The sequence below is a fragment of the Hyperoodon ampullatus genome (genome assembly GCF_949752795.1).
Source record: "Hyperoodon ampullatus genome assembly, chromosome: 12".
Lineage (NCBI taxonomy): Eukaryota > Metazoa > Chordata > Mammalia > Artiodactyla > Ziphiidae > Hyperoodon > Hyperoodon ampullatus.
This window is the reverse complement of record NC_136925.1, coordinates 61782409-61797251: the sequence shown is the minus strand read 5'-3', so window position 1 is coordinate 61797251 and position 14843 is coordinate 61782409. Positions and strand designations below refer to the sequence as shown.

Sequence of the window (14843 nt, the reverse complement as noted above, 5' to 3'; positions counted from 1 at the left end):
AGATGTTATAACCAGTTCAGATGGATTTAATTTACAGAGATTTATCTAACAGACAAAATTCAGTTGCATTGTATTAATATAAATCATTTACATAGCTATGGACAGGAAACATTTGTATTATTATCAGTTTTCTACATGTTAACCCTTTTTCTCTACTGAGTTGTAAAATAGTCAAAGACAGTGAAGCAGAAATAACCAGAATGGATGAGCTAATTTTCACCCATTAGATTTCAAAGACTTTCTTACACTGGAGTAAAATCAAAACAACCTGCAGTCCTTCTGTTCAGGTATAACCTACATATACAAATTTTGTGCCATATTTTTTAATATCCTGTAAGAATTGTAGAATAAGGATTTAAAACCACAGTCTCCACATTCTCTCTTCATTGCTTCCTTAAAACTATATCTCAGGCCTAAGTAATAGAATTGATACCATGGAAAAATTTAATTAGTAATGTGGCAGACAAATATGAAGCATTGTTCATGAGAAGAAATGGCTGAAACTAAAATGAAAGCTATAAGAAATAACAAGGACATATAGAAATACTTGACCTACAAGTAAGTGTTCCCAGACAGCACTAGTGGAGCAGAAACAGTAAAAAGGGCACTAGGAGGAAACCTTCTGAGGTTAAAAAAACATCTAAGAAGAGATGAATCCATCTTGCATTTCAGATAAATTTTATGAGATGAGAACTATATCTGAAAACTGTAATAAAGAAAAAGATAAATTTTGCGAATATCTAAACAGAAGAAGAAACATCTAGTGCATTTCAGACTTCTCTCAAAAAACACTAAGGCCAAAGACAATGGAGCAATATCTCTACAATATTTAGGGGAAAATTGTGCTCCAAGGAATCTACTTGCCTAAATTGTCAGTCAGTTGTGAGGGCAACAGTGAGCATGTGAATTAGCAAAGAATTGCTGCTAGTGTTCCCTCCCTGAAAAAAACAAGAAAACTATTGAAGATGGATTAGTTGAATGTATAGTACCATTTCCAGAGACATGAATCAAAATGAAGGATTTAAGAATAGAGAATTTATGATCTGAAAAAATATATATCTGGTTGAGCCTTGAAACCAGTTAAATAAGTAGAAGTTTCTTATGCCAGGTGTTTCAAGAAGCTATGACACAAGAACTAGTAGTGATAGAGTTGCTTTAGCTTCTGGGGGAAGAGGTCAGTTACAGTCTCATTTTATCTCACATTAAATTACACTTCAGACATCTTAAAAAGGTAAATGTAAAAATCTAAATTAGTAGACAAATACCTAAATAAGAAAATAGAAATGGGCTGGTTCAGTTTTCCAGTGTAGAAAGATACTCTGATCTTAAAAGGAATGAGAGACATCCCAAGTAATGAGAATATTCTCTGTCTGCACACAGAAGACTCACTAAATATTTGTTGAATGAATAAATCTGATGTAGAAGATACTTTTTTGAGTCAGAAACAAATGCAACTAAAAGCCAATTCACTGAGGAAAATATGTGATTTTTTTAATAGCCACAGATCTAATACTCTTTTATATAGCCAATAATATATAATAATTGTTAACATTTATTGAACACCTATATTCTGGAATTAGAAGGATCTTTTCAGTGTTTTATAGTTATTACCCTATCAATCTTCAGAGCAACCTTATGAGTAAGTTCCATTCCATATTGTTAACATGTAAAGAAATACCACAAATAGATGCCATAAATAGTAAGATACTAAATCTCTAAGTGAGCAAAAGGCATGAAAAATAAAACTAATTACAAGACAAAATAACATTGACTAATAAAATATAGAAACACTTTAAAAGCTATTCAGATTGGAAACCAGAGATGGTGTTTTTGCTTACCAAATGAAAGTTTATTAGCAGGGTAGAGAGCAAAGCTTTTTAATATAAGGTTCATAGAAAGGTGAAGCAGTACAACAAATATAGACAACCTTTTCAGGAAGTTTGGCTGTAAAAAGGGATATTGTGAAGATGATATTGATTGCATTCAGGTATTTAAACACTGATAGCTGGAAGATAATGGAGAAATTGATGATATGGGAGAGGAAAGTTTTCTAGAACACAAGAAGACCCACCTCTTTATTTATTTTTATTTTTATTGGGGTATAGTTGATTTACAATGTTGTGTTAGTTTCAGGTGTACAGCAAAGTGAATCTGTTATACATATACATATATCCACTCATTTTTAGATTCTTTTCCCATATAGGCCATTACTATAGGCCATTATAGTTCCCTGTGCTATACAGTTGGTCCTTATTAGTTATCTATTTTATATATAGTCGTGTGTATATGTCAGTCCCTATCTTCCAATTTATCCTTCCCCCTTCCCCTTACCCCCTGGTAACCATAAGTTTATTTTCTACATCTGTAATTCTATTTCTGTTTTGTAGATACGTTCATTTGTAGCCTTTTTTTACATTCCACATATAAGCAATATCATGATATTTGTCTTTCTCTGTCTGACTTACTTCACTCACTGTGACAATCTCTAGGTCTATCCATGTTGCTGCAAGTGGCATTATTTCATTCGTTTTTATGGCTGAGTAATATTCCATTGTATATATGTATCACATCTTTATCCATTCCTCTGTTGATGGACATTTAGGTTGCTTCCATGTCCTGGCTATTGTAAATAGTGCTGCAATGAACATTGGAGCGCATTTATCTTTTCAAATTATGGTTTATATATCTGGAGAAAACCATAATTCAACCCACCTCTTTATAATGAGAAGGAAAAGAAAAAGGTCATTTGGGGTGCATGAAAATTTGTGGACTTGGTAGCAGAAAGTTGCTACCAAGCAGCTTCCCTTTTTTTAAAAAAAAAATATTATTTATTTATTTACTTTTTTTTTAATTTTTGGCTGTGTTGGGTCTTTGTTTCTGTGTGTGGGCTTTCTCTAGTTGTGGCAAGCGGGGGCCACTCTTCATCGCGATGCGCGGGCCTCTCACTATCGTGGCCTCTCTTGTTGTGGAGCACAGGCTCCAGACGCGCAGGCTCAGTAGTTGTGGCTCACGGGCCCAGTTGCTCTGCGGCATGTGGGATCTTCCCAGACCAGGGCTCGAAACCGTGGCCCCTGCATTAGCAGGCAGATTCTCAACCACTGCACCACCAGGGAAGCCCGCAGCTTCCCTTTTAATGGCTTTTATCTGTGAAAGTGAGTCAGGAAGTGACAGCACTGGACATCAGAGATGAGTGAAGAAAGTTTGAAATAGCCACAGAAGAGTGCATATGAACAGATTATGCAGCATAGAAGAATTGTCCATAGCTTTGAGGTCTCAGTTGAATTTGTAGACCAAATGTTTATAATAGTGCCAAGTTTTGAAGTGGCTCTTCCAGCAGTATTCAACAGCCTAGTTATAGTTATAGAGATGAAAGTCACTTAATTTGAATAGTACCTGGAGTTTTTCCAGACAGGTGTGATGGATGGAAAGTACATGATAATGGTGAGTGATGAATGAAGTGATGGATTATAGAATCAAAGCATCAGGAACTAAAGATGAGAGGCATGATGAATAAGGAGAATATATTGGGTTCAGAGCATAATGAATGATTTATTATTTTATACCACTAAGTCCGGAGTGGTTTGATACTCAGCAGTAATAGGTAGAACAAATACAGTAAGTTCCTGACATACGAACCTTCAAGTTGCAAACTTTCAGAGATGCAAATGTGCGTTCATGTCCAGTCACATTAGTTAATTCACGTGTCTGGCATACATTGTCACGTGTCATACATCGTCATACATCCTCTACAAATAGTTGTGCTTTTGTGTACTTTACAGTACTGTATAGGGTACAGTAGTACAGTGTCTTTATTTCAAGCCCAGGATGTCTAGAAGTAAGTGTAAAAGCAGTGGTATATAGCCGATTGTGTTAGTTGGGTACCTAGGCTAACTTTGTTGGACTTACATACAAATTGGACTTATGAACGCGCTCTCAGAATGGAACTCGTTCTTATGTAGGGGACTTACTGTAAATATAAATTGCTAAGTAGAGAATAAATACTCAAACTGTAGCTATTATTAATTTTGAAGATGCATCTGAATTTTTGCCTTTTAAAGGGGGAAATCTAAATCATGTTCTGTTTATTATCATTGTCAGTTTTATATCACCTTGATTTCATTCCTTTATTTTCTCCTATCTCATTTTATCCTAATAACTGGTATTTCATAGAGGCGATAACTTCTTTATGAATGACAGCTTGTGAAAATGTTTGTGTTAAATTAATTTTAAAGGGTGGAAAATATTGTAGATTCTCTAGCTGTTAATAACATCCTTTAGTTGATTTATGTATTCATTCACCTTTATCAAGCACAACATTCCAAGGGCTCAGAGCTCAGTTCCTAGGAGCCGGCCACGGGCTGGTTCTGAAAACAGGCCTGTTTTGGGATCTGAATGATTTGAGCAACCAGGGCTGCTGAGTTAACCCTTTTCTGCACAACCTTTAACCAGACTGATTAGAAAAAATAGGAAATGAGCACAAATTACCAATATTAGGAATATAAGAGGGGTTCACTGCAGATGTGTTAAAGAGCTTAAAAAGATAATAAGGGAGTAGTATGAAATAACTTCATTTCAATAAATTTAGCAGCTTAGATGAAATGCATAAATTACTTGAAGGACACAGACTACCAAAGCTCACTCAAAAAGAGACAGATAACTTGAATATTGTATATCTTTTAAAAAAATGTGTCTGTGGTTAAAAACCTGCCCACAAAGAAAACCAGGTGGCTAGTTTTCTCAGCTGGCTTCACTGATAAATTTTACCAAATTATTTAAGAAATCATAATAATTCTATATAAACTATTTCAGACTATGCAAAAAGAGTGACTACTTCTCCACTCTTTTTGGGGGCAATTATTAAGTACCCTAAAACAAAAACCAGATGAAGACATTACAGGAAACCGACCCCAGTATCCCTTTTGAATCTAGAGCAAATATCTTCCACAAAATGTTAGGAAATCAGTCTTACATTATATAAAAAGGATAATACGCTGTGACCAGTGGGGTTTATCTCAGGAATATATCACAACATTTGAAAAAAGTAGTCAGTGTAATTTGCCATATCATAAGATTAAATAAAACCATATGATCATCTCAACAAATGCAATAAAAAGATGACAAAATTCATCACCCATTCTGATAACTCTTAAACAAACAAAAAGAATAGAAGGAAACTTCCTCAACTTGATAAAGGACATCTACAAAAACCTACAGGTAAGATTGTACTTAAAAGTAAAAAACTGAAAGCTTTTGCCCTAAGCTTGAGCACATCACCATGCATATTCATAATTGCGCAGGTGACCCTAATGCAATAATGCAATATTTTTAAAAGAGCATAAAGATCATAAGTGAAGAAGTAAAAGAATCTCATTTGCAGCTGACAGACTCTCTAAAAAGTGCTGTTAGAACTATTAAATGAGTTTAGCAGAATATAAGGTCCAAGTATAAACCAATTGTATTTCTATACCAGTAATGATTAACTTAATTAAAATTTAAAATATCATTTATAGTAGTAACAAAAATATGTAGCAATCAAGGAAGAATTTATCAAAAAATATGTGAGACCTGTATACTGAAAATCCCCAAACTGCTGAAAGTAAAAACCAAATAAAGAGATATCCATATTCATGGATTGAAAGAATCATTATTGTCAAATAATTATTGACAGATTATTATTATCCATTCTCTGAAAGTTGATCTATTGACTCAATTCAAAATGCCAGCAGACTTTTAAGAATTGAAAATATAATTATAAAATTTATTTGAAAATTTAAACAACAGACCTAGAATAGCCAAAACAATTTTGCAAAGGAAGAACAAAGTCAAAGGAATTTTGTCATCTGATTCAAAACTCATTGTAAAGTTTTAGTAACCAAGACAACCTGGTATTGTCATAAAGGTGGATATGTAAGTCATAAAGGTGGATATGTAAGTCATAGATCAGAAGAGACTCTAGAAATCGACCCAAATGTGTATGGTCGATTGTTGACAAAATTGCCAAGGTACCTCAAAATAAGGAAAGGGACAATCTTTTCAACAAATGGTGCTGGGACAATCAGATATACATATACAATATTACAAACTGACTATATCATGTTCAGAAATTAAATAGAAATGGATCAACGACCTAAAAAACATAAGAGCTAAAACTATATAACTTATAGAAGAAACAGAATAAAACCTTGGTAACCTTGAGTTATAAATAGGTTTCCCAGGATACAAAAGCATGAACCAGAAAAGAAAAAAGGGATAAACTGGGTTCTGTGAAAATTCAAAACATTGCCAAGAAAATGAAAAAGTAAATTATAAATTGAGAGAAAATATTTGCAACACACTGTCTGATAAAGTGTATTTAGGACATTTTAAGAACTGTCAGAACTCAGTGATGTGAAACAACCTTACAAAAATGGGCAAAAGATTTGAACATTTAACTAAAGAAGAGATACAGATAGCAAATAAGCACATGTAAAGATTCTCAGTGTCATTAGTATTTAGGAAAATGCAATTTAAAAAAATGAGATACCATTATACACCTGTTACAACACAAAAAGATGAAAATTAACAATGTGGAGTGCTGACAAGGGTGTTAAGTAACTAGAACTCATACATTTGGGAGTGTGAACTGGTACAGCCACTTTAGGAAGCAGTTTGGTAGTTGTTTAAGAACTTAATGTGTACTGACCATATAGTATATCAGTTCCACTAGTGGGTATTCACTCAAGAGAAAGGAAGACATATAATATGCAAAACTGGAAATAACTCAAATGTCCATTAATTGGTATATGGAGAAATAAAATGTAGTATCTCTCCACACAATGGAATACTGCTCAGCAATGAAAGGGAATAAATTACTATAATCGCAACAACATGTATAAATCCCAAAGCTTTAGGCTGAGTGAAGGAAACCAGACACTAAAAGCTGTATACTATATGATTCCATTTATATGAAATTCCAGGCAAGACAAAATTACAGTGATAGAAAACAGATCAATGGTTGAGTGGGGCCAGGACATGGAGGGGTAGGAGTTGACTTTGTAAAAGAACATGTGGGGTGATGGATGTTTAACATCATGATTGTGGTGGTGTCACAGCTGTATACATTGCCAAAATTCATTTAAGTATACACGTAAAACTGGTGAATATTACTGTACTTCACATAATTTATTGTTATGTCTCAATAAAGCTGATTTAAAAAACAAACTAAAGCAAAAAACCTAAATGAGGCACGGATGGTAAAGATAAAAGGATGGGCAAAGATATAATAGAACATGAACAAACGTATTTCGGACACTTCAGAATTCAGTGATAATCCATGAATTATGAAATACCATGAAGTAGACCTTTTTAAATTATAGTATGACAAAACTAGAAATCAGTAACAAAAGTTTAAAATTTATAAACTACTCGAAAATGTAAACACTATCTCATGAAGTTGTTAGCGAGACAAAGGAAATCCAAACCACAAAAACAGGAATTTAAAAAGTAATGAAACTATCAATTCAGTGCAATGGAATTTTGGGATGCTACCACAGATGCTCTGGGAATTGTATTTAAAATGACGTTATTAGTACAAAGGTTGACAGATCAGTGGAAGAGAGTAAATAAATAAATAAACTGAGCCTCATCTATTTAGCTTCCCCAGGGTTTTGTTTTCAACATCCTTTCTTCTAGACCATAATTCTTTTTTCTATTTCTAATTCTTGGTTATTCCAGTTATTGGAGTGTCCTCACAGTTTTTATTGATTGCCACTACGTTTCTGGTTCTGAGAAAACAAAAATTTGCATTTGCCCCATTTTGACATAATGGAAATTCAAGGTTATTACGTATGACTATGTTCATAGAAAAACAACAAAAATAAGTTTCTGAAGAGATTAGCAATGACTCTCCTTGTGTGAGGCAACCCAGGATTGAACTTTGGGTCTTCTTTTTCTAAGTAATTTCTGAATTTTTTTTACTATTTTTAATTTTTTGTTTTCTTACTGTTTTAAGTTAAGCATATATTGCTTCTAGAAACAGAACATGTGAAAATAAACTTTTTTTAAGAGAGAAAATATTTTTATTAGATTTGATTAGGAAAGATTTTTTTTAGGATATGGATTCAGAATTTATCCTAGAAGAATAGATAGATTTGGAAATATATTTTAGGTAAGCAGAAGAGTCTTGGAGATGGTAAAATATTGGGTATATAATGGGTTACTAGTTCTTCTAGCATTTTCCCATCTTTTCACATATATTACATATTTTCTAACCACTTTTAAACATGAGGATTTTCGAAAATTGAACTTCAGTCTCACTGGTAAGCTCATCCATTTCTGGAAGACTTCTTCATTTTGGTATTGGCATCTTATAGCACTTCGGTTTTGCCCTTTCTGTTTTTGAACACATCTCTTAAGCTTTTATTTCTGTCATTCGAAATTTTAATTCTAACATCTACGTTTTTTTTTATCTCATGCTTTTGAATTTCTTCATTATATTAAGTTCACTTCTTTTAAATTATTTTATTTATGCTATTTATTTTTCTTCCTTAATTTTTCTGTTTTATTAGATTTGGTGGCTTTTCCTTCATTGTGCTGCTTTCCTTCAGTGTTTGTTAGTTTTTAGTTGTTAGTCATCTTTGTATTTGAGAATTTTTCTCCTGCCTGTTGGTTGTTTTCAACATAGTCTGCTTCTGCTGTTGGTGAGGGTTGTACCTACCTAAAACATGAAGCCATATCTCTGTATTCAGCTGCTTTGGTCTCTGGGTGAAAGTCACCATGTAACACGAATGGAGGAGGGAGACAGAGCTGTCCCTCCCAACTCCTCAACTGGTCATCCTCAGGCTTGTCCCTCCTTCTTGAATTACTTGATTTGGCTTCTCCAGAACCAACCTTTTCTCTGGAGAAGTCTTTTCCTATGTGCTGTGGTTTTCTCTGGTAGTTTACTAAATCTAATCCTGCCTGTTTTTTTTTATCCTTGGGAAAATTCTCAAAATGTTTATTTCATTACTAGTAACATTTGGTTTTGATTTCTAGCCTGATTGTCTATTAAAAATATCTCTCATTTTAAATAATTTTATTTGGAGAAAGAGGTACAAGTGTGTGCTTAGTCTGTCATTTGATCTAACTTGATAATATTTAATACTTAGCAGCATTTTCAGTGATACATTTGGACTAATTGCAGAGTAATCCTAGAGCTATAAACCTTTGGTTTTTTAATGTAATTATGAAGCAAGATAAATGACCCATGTGTGTTTTCTATTTGGAAACATGAAATGGTTTAACCATGGCTCTTTTAGCATTTTCACAAATATCTATTAGAGTATGGATCATTCTGCCAAAGAGGAAACTAGCATTTGAGATTTGAGCAGTTAATTCACTTCTGAAAAGTCATTAAGTACTTTTTCCTTTGTTAACTAGTTAATTCATTTGATCTGAAGTTACTCTCAAGATTGCTGATCTAATGCTGGGAGAATAACTAGGAAAACGCTCATCATATGCTGTAGAATGGTGTCACAGTGCTCAAGTAAAAAGTGACATAATCCTCCCAGTATTACACATTGTGGACACTTGTCATTATTTTATCTTCACGTAACTAAACTGTGCTTAGCTGAAACTTTGTTATTGTATCGTCTTCTCCTAGCTTGATGCAGTTAGAAGCAATCTTCAGAAAATCAGAGAAACTAAAAGTGATGATATAAGTGCTGCTAACACTAAGAACCCAGGGAAGAACATGCGAGTCACTAAAAACAAACCAAGAGATCCACAGCCAGCAAATGAAGATCCAGATAATGATGTTAATGTGGAGGACGACAAGCAAGAAAAGGCAAATAAAAAGGTTATAAAAACAGCACTCCAGGTGACAACACAAGAAGTGGAGCCGGAAACTCCTGAGAAGAAGGCAGATGCAACACCCCAGAAAGCACGGACCAAGCCACTGCCGGGTGTTACTCGTGAGAAAAGTGAGAAGGCCAAGGAAGGAGAAAATAGTTTAGATGAGGAAGAACTGATGCAAGTATACCAGCTCCAAGTAGCTGAAGAAATGGCAAAGGAGATTAAGAAGAAAATCCAAAAGAAACTCAAGGAGCAGTTGGCTTACTTTCCCTCAGAGACTTCCTTTCCTTCAGATACTTCATTGTATGATGATAAATTGAACAGTGAAAAAAGAAAAAAGAAAAAAAAGAAAGTTCCAATCCTGTCTAAATCTGAAACAAGGTATGTTACATTGATAAATATAAAATGTCCTCTTAAAAAAACACTATTATTTTCAGCTTTTGAGTGATACCTGTAGTTTTGTTACTGAGTCTAAGATCATACTGCTCGCCGCATGACAGGCCAATAATCGAGAGATGAGTTGCTGGGGGCAGGAATGACGGCTTTATTTGGAAAGCTGGCAAACCGAGAAGGTGGTGGCATCGTGCCCCCAAAGAACCATCTTGCCTGAGTTAGAATTCAGGCTCCTTTCATACTAGAAGGGGAAGGAGTAAAGTCAAACACTTCCTGGTTCCCATCAGCCTCCAGAGGGGATGTGTTAATTTCTTCCTCCCTGCAGTCATTCACAGGTGGGCCTGGTCAGGATGTTTCCTGTGAGCTAAACAAAGGTATTTTAGCTTAATGCTCATTACCTGGGAAGCAGGGCTCCCAGAGATGGGCCATTATGTATAATTTAAGCTTATAGGCAACATCCCTTTAGTGATTAACTTGTAATAGAATACAAAAGGTTCTTCCCTATTACATTTTCACAAAGAAAATGTTTAGTCCTCCTTTTGGACACATAGCCAGTACAATACTAACGGCTAACCTTTATGTGGCCCCTTCCTGTGTGCTTAATGCTTTACAAGGAATACATGCTTTTTCCCTTATAACAACCCTATAAGGAATAGTAATATTATCATCCTGTTTTGCAGGTGAGGAAACTGAAGGGTTTAAGTCACAGAACCAGTAAGAAGCTGAGCCAGAACCTTGGCAGTTTTGCCTTAAGAGTCTTTACCCTAACTATTCACATCTGCTTATTAAATAATTAAAACCTAAGTAGCCCCTTTATTGAGCTACAAATGCCTGTTTGGATATATGAAAATAACATTTTCCCCTTATTTTACAAGTAACATTTACTCATTGTAGAACACACAGGCACAGAGAGGAAAACAAAAGTAATCCAACCATACAAAGATAATCACTATTAGCAATTTTGTATTCTTTTAGTCTTTTTTTATATACAATACTTATACATATATGCTTACTTATACAATGTGAGCATCTGTGCGAATATTCATATTTATATGTCTCTCCTTGGGGAAAACAAGACAAAAGAATGTTTTAACTACTGTGATTAAATTTGTTTTTCATAATCTACATCTGGATAAACAACTTGAGGTGGGAACAGTCTGTATTTGACTATTCTCTGGCATTCAGGGTCAGTTTCCCTTAATGTCCTCATCTAAAAATAATTCCCTTCTTATCAAAAGCTAGACAATCAGTTGTAGCAAAGAGAGGGCAAATAGAGTTGCTAACAGGGACACGTTAGTATATGAATTAGTTATTGGTTGCTGCATTAAAAAGTTACCCCAGAATTTAACAGCTCAAAACAACAAACATATATTGTCTCACAGTTTCTGTGGCTCAGAAATCTGCGCATGGCTTAGCTGGGTGCCTCTGACTCAGGGTCTCTCACAGGCTACAGTCAGGATGTCAGCTGGGGCTGCAGTCATCTCAAGGCTTGGCTGGGGGAAGATCTGCCAAATGATGCAGCTATTGGAAGACTTGGATGATCCACTGCTAAACTCACTCATGTGGCCATTAGCAGGTCTCAGGTCCTGACTGGCTTTTGACCAGAGACATCAGGTCCTTGCCACATGGACCTTTTCATGTGGGCTACTCACAACAGGGCTACTTGCTTCCCCCAAGCAAGGGCTCTGAGAGGGAAAAAGCAAGACCAAAGTCACAGTCTTTTTGGAACCTAATCTTAGAAGTAGCACCAATTACTTTTCCTATATTCTGTCTATTAGAAGTAAGTCGCTGGGTCCAGCCCACAATCAAGGAAGGGGATTACACAAAGATATGAATATCAAGAGGCAGGGATCATTGGGGACCATCTTAAAGGCTGCTTACTACAGTATACCATAAATCCTATTTCTTCTCGTAACTACCATATCTATTATGAAGTGTAAGTCATACTCAGTAAGATCAGTTCATGAGTTTTAAATAAAACCATGCTTTACACGACAACAGTATACAAAGGGTAATTGTTCTCTTTAATAGTATTTGATGTTGTGATAAAATAACATGGCTTTCTGGAATGACTAGTTTGAAACATTTCTTTACTCTTTTTATTTCTCAACCTCTTTTTGAAATATGACTAAATATATTGCAAGTCAATTTTTGATTATTAAATGCAGATTTCTTTTTTACTTGATAAATCACAAACTTTAATAGGCTGGTTTCTCTTTACAACTCAGTATGCTTCTAAGCTGCCACCCCTTGCCATTTAGTATTTCATGTGATGCATGATTATTAATTTTAATAATAGCCTTCTGAAAATGTAGTGACACACCAAACATTGGAAAACACAAGAAATTAATTTTACATAGAAATCAAAAGTTGACTATCTGAAGCCTCTTGAAAACAGAACAAACAAAATTAGAACACTTTTTGCTTTTAAATAAAGTAATTTAGAAATTTGTTCATTATTTATTTACTTGGCAGTAGAGTGAGGATGATTTGACAACCCTATGTAAAAACAGATCCATCGATTATAAAATACAATTTCACTTTTCTCTGGAGTTTAGAGGTGAGTTTAATGTGGCTCATGGGGTATATAATGTATCACCAAGCGTAACTGAGTACACATAATACCTAGTTTGGCAGCCAACCATTTTAGTGTGTAAGAAAATATATGTATCTCCCAGCAGGAAATAATATTGATTTTAGGATTATCTTTGCCTCTACTCACTGTTTACTTTGCTGCACAGTAATAATAATAATGGTACATTTCCAATGGCTTGAACATGGATTATATTTTCAGTACATTGATCATCTCTGATGACCCAGTTGAAGGTGAACAAAAGAAGGAATCTCCAGTTGGAGCAGTTACTTCAGATTCTCATCAAGATGATGAAATAAGCTCAAAGGAACAAAATGTAGAAGACAATGTGCAAGATGACGCAAAATCCAAACCGAAAAAAAAGAAGAAGAAGGCTAAAACAGGTTTGTTATCCAAATTAAATGAAAAATGTGTGCCTTGGTAAGAATAACTTGATTCTAGGACCGTTAGTCCTTAAAACTAAAGAAAATCTATTTCCAAAGGATATAATTGAAAAAAATCCAATATAGAATATTTGGTACTTATTCTTGGATTCATCCAGATTATAACATTCATTTATTTATAACTGTGGACCTCTGTGATGAGTTAGTCTTACTTGAGTCACCTCTAATTAACGACTTGATTCACCTCTAGAATGACATTGACTTTGTTGCTATTGTGGCATAGAAGATTTCTTCTTTATGTTATTGCCCCTAAATAATTAAGACTTATAGCACTGAAAGCTATAAAATGGTCAACAGCCGATAAACATTTCAGATGTTAAATCTGCATGCCTCTCTCAAACATGGTATCTTCACAATTTCTCCTAATTCAGCTTCTCTCCTTCCTGCCCACTTTTCATTTTACCTCTTGCTTTCTACCTTCCTCTTTACTCATTTCATTTTTCTTATTTTTCTTTACTTATTCTTGCCTTTTTTCTGCTTGTTACATTTCTTTTTTTTTCTTTTCTTTTCAGTTTCCATTTAACTGGCCAAAAATGGGGACTAAAATAGGCAATTTTAGACTTTATGGTACTTATTCATTGGATGATGCAATTTATCGTGTTTTGTGGTTCCATAATTAATTTTTTAAGAAGTAAAATGTACATGTTACAAGTATACTACTTAGTGAATTTTCACAAACTGAGCGTGTCTGTAAAGTCATCATCCAAATTAAGAGCCAGAGCATCATTAGCACCCAGAAGCCCCCACAAGTTCCCTTCCTGTTCATTATCCTACAGGAGTAAACGCTGCCTTTTCATCTAACACATAGCCAATTTTTCCCGTATTTTTCTGCTTTAATATAAATAGAACAATAAATACTATGCTCTTTGTGTCTGGCTTTTTTTGCTCAAAATTATTTTTGTGAGATTTATACTGTTGTTGCATGCACTTGAGCTTATGCATCATCAGTCCTGTTTTTGTACTGTATAGATACCCATTGTGTGAATATACCACAATTAATTACCTATTCTGTTGATGGACATTTGAGGTGTTTCTAGTATTAAGCGATTATAACTAAAGCTATAATGAACATTCTGATCACATCTTTGGTGAGCACGGGTATACATTTTTCTTGGGCACATTCTTGGCATTCTTGCTATGCCATGGAGTATGTATATTTTTCACTTTAACAGGTACTTCTCCCTTTCCAAACTTGGGTTACCAATTGATACTAGCAGCATTTGAGAGCTTCCATTACTCTACATCTTCACCAATATTTATATTGTCAGTGTTTTAAAATTTTAGTGATTCTTAGGAGTGTTTAATGATTATTCCCTTTTGACTTTGATTTCCATGGTAACTAGTGAAGTTGAGCATCTTATTCATGTTAATTGACTACTTGGATTCCTTCATTGTAAATTTGTTCACATCTTCTGTGTATTTTTTTAAAGAAATGGAATTGTCTGCCTTTTTCTAATTAAGTTGTAAGAATATTTTATATAACTAGATAGCAGCCTTTTCTCAGATATAAATACATATATATATTGCAAATATTTTCCCACTCTGGGTTTTATAATTTTTCTCCTACTGGTATCTTTTGAAAAACAGAATTTAACAATTTTATA

The 14843-nt window shown here is 34.3% G+C and overlaps 1 protein-coding gene across 1 annotated transcript in view; it reads left to right on the top strand.

The window, feature by feature from the left end:
- The window catches only part of AHI1 (Abelson helper integration site 1), a gene marked incomplete at its 3' end in the record, with an annotated part of 214518 nt that overhangs the window by 9330 nt on the left and 190345 nt on the right, over nucleotides 1-14843 (top strand). The window contains 2 exon segments of the mRNA XM_079716741.1: nucleotides 9620-10191; nucleotides 12998-13179. Of these exon segments, the coding sequence (XP_079572867.1) occupies nucleotides 9620-10191; nucleotides 12998-13179 (754 nt within the window).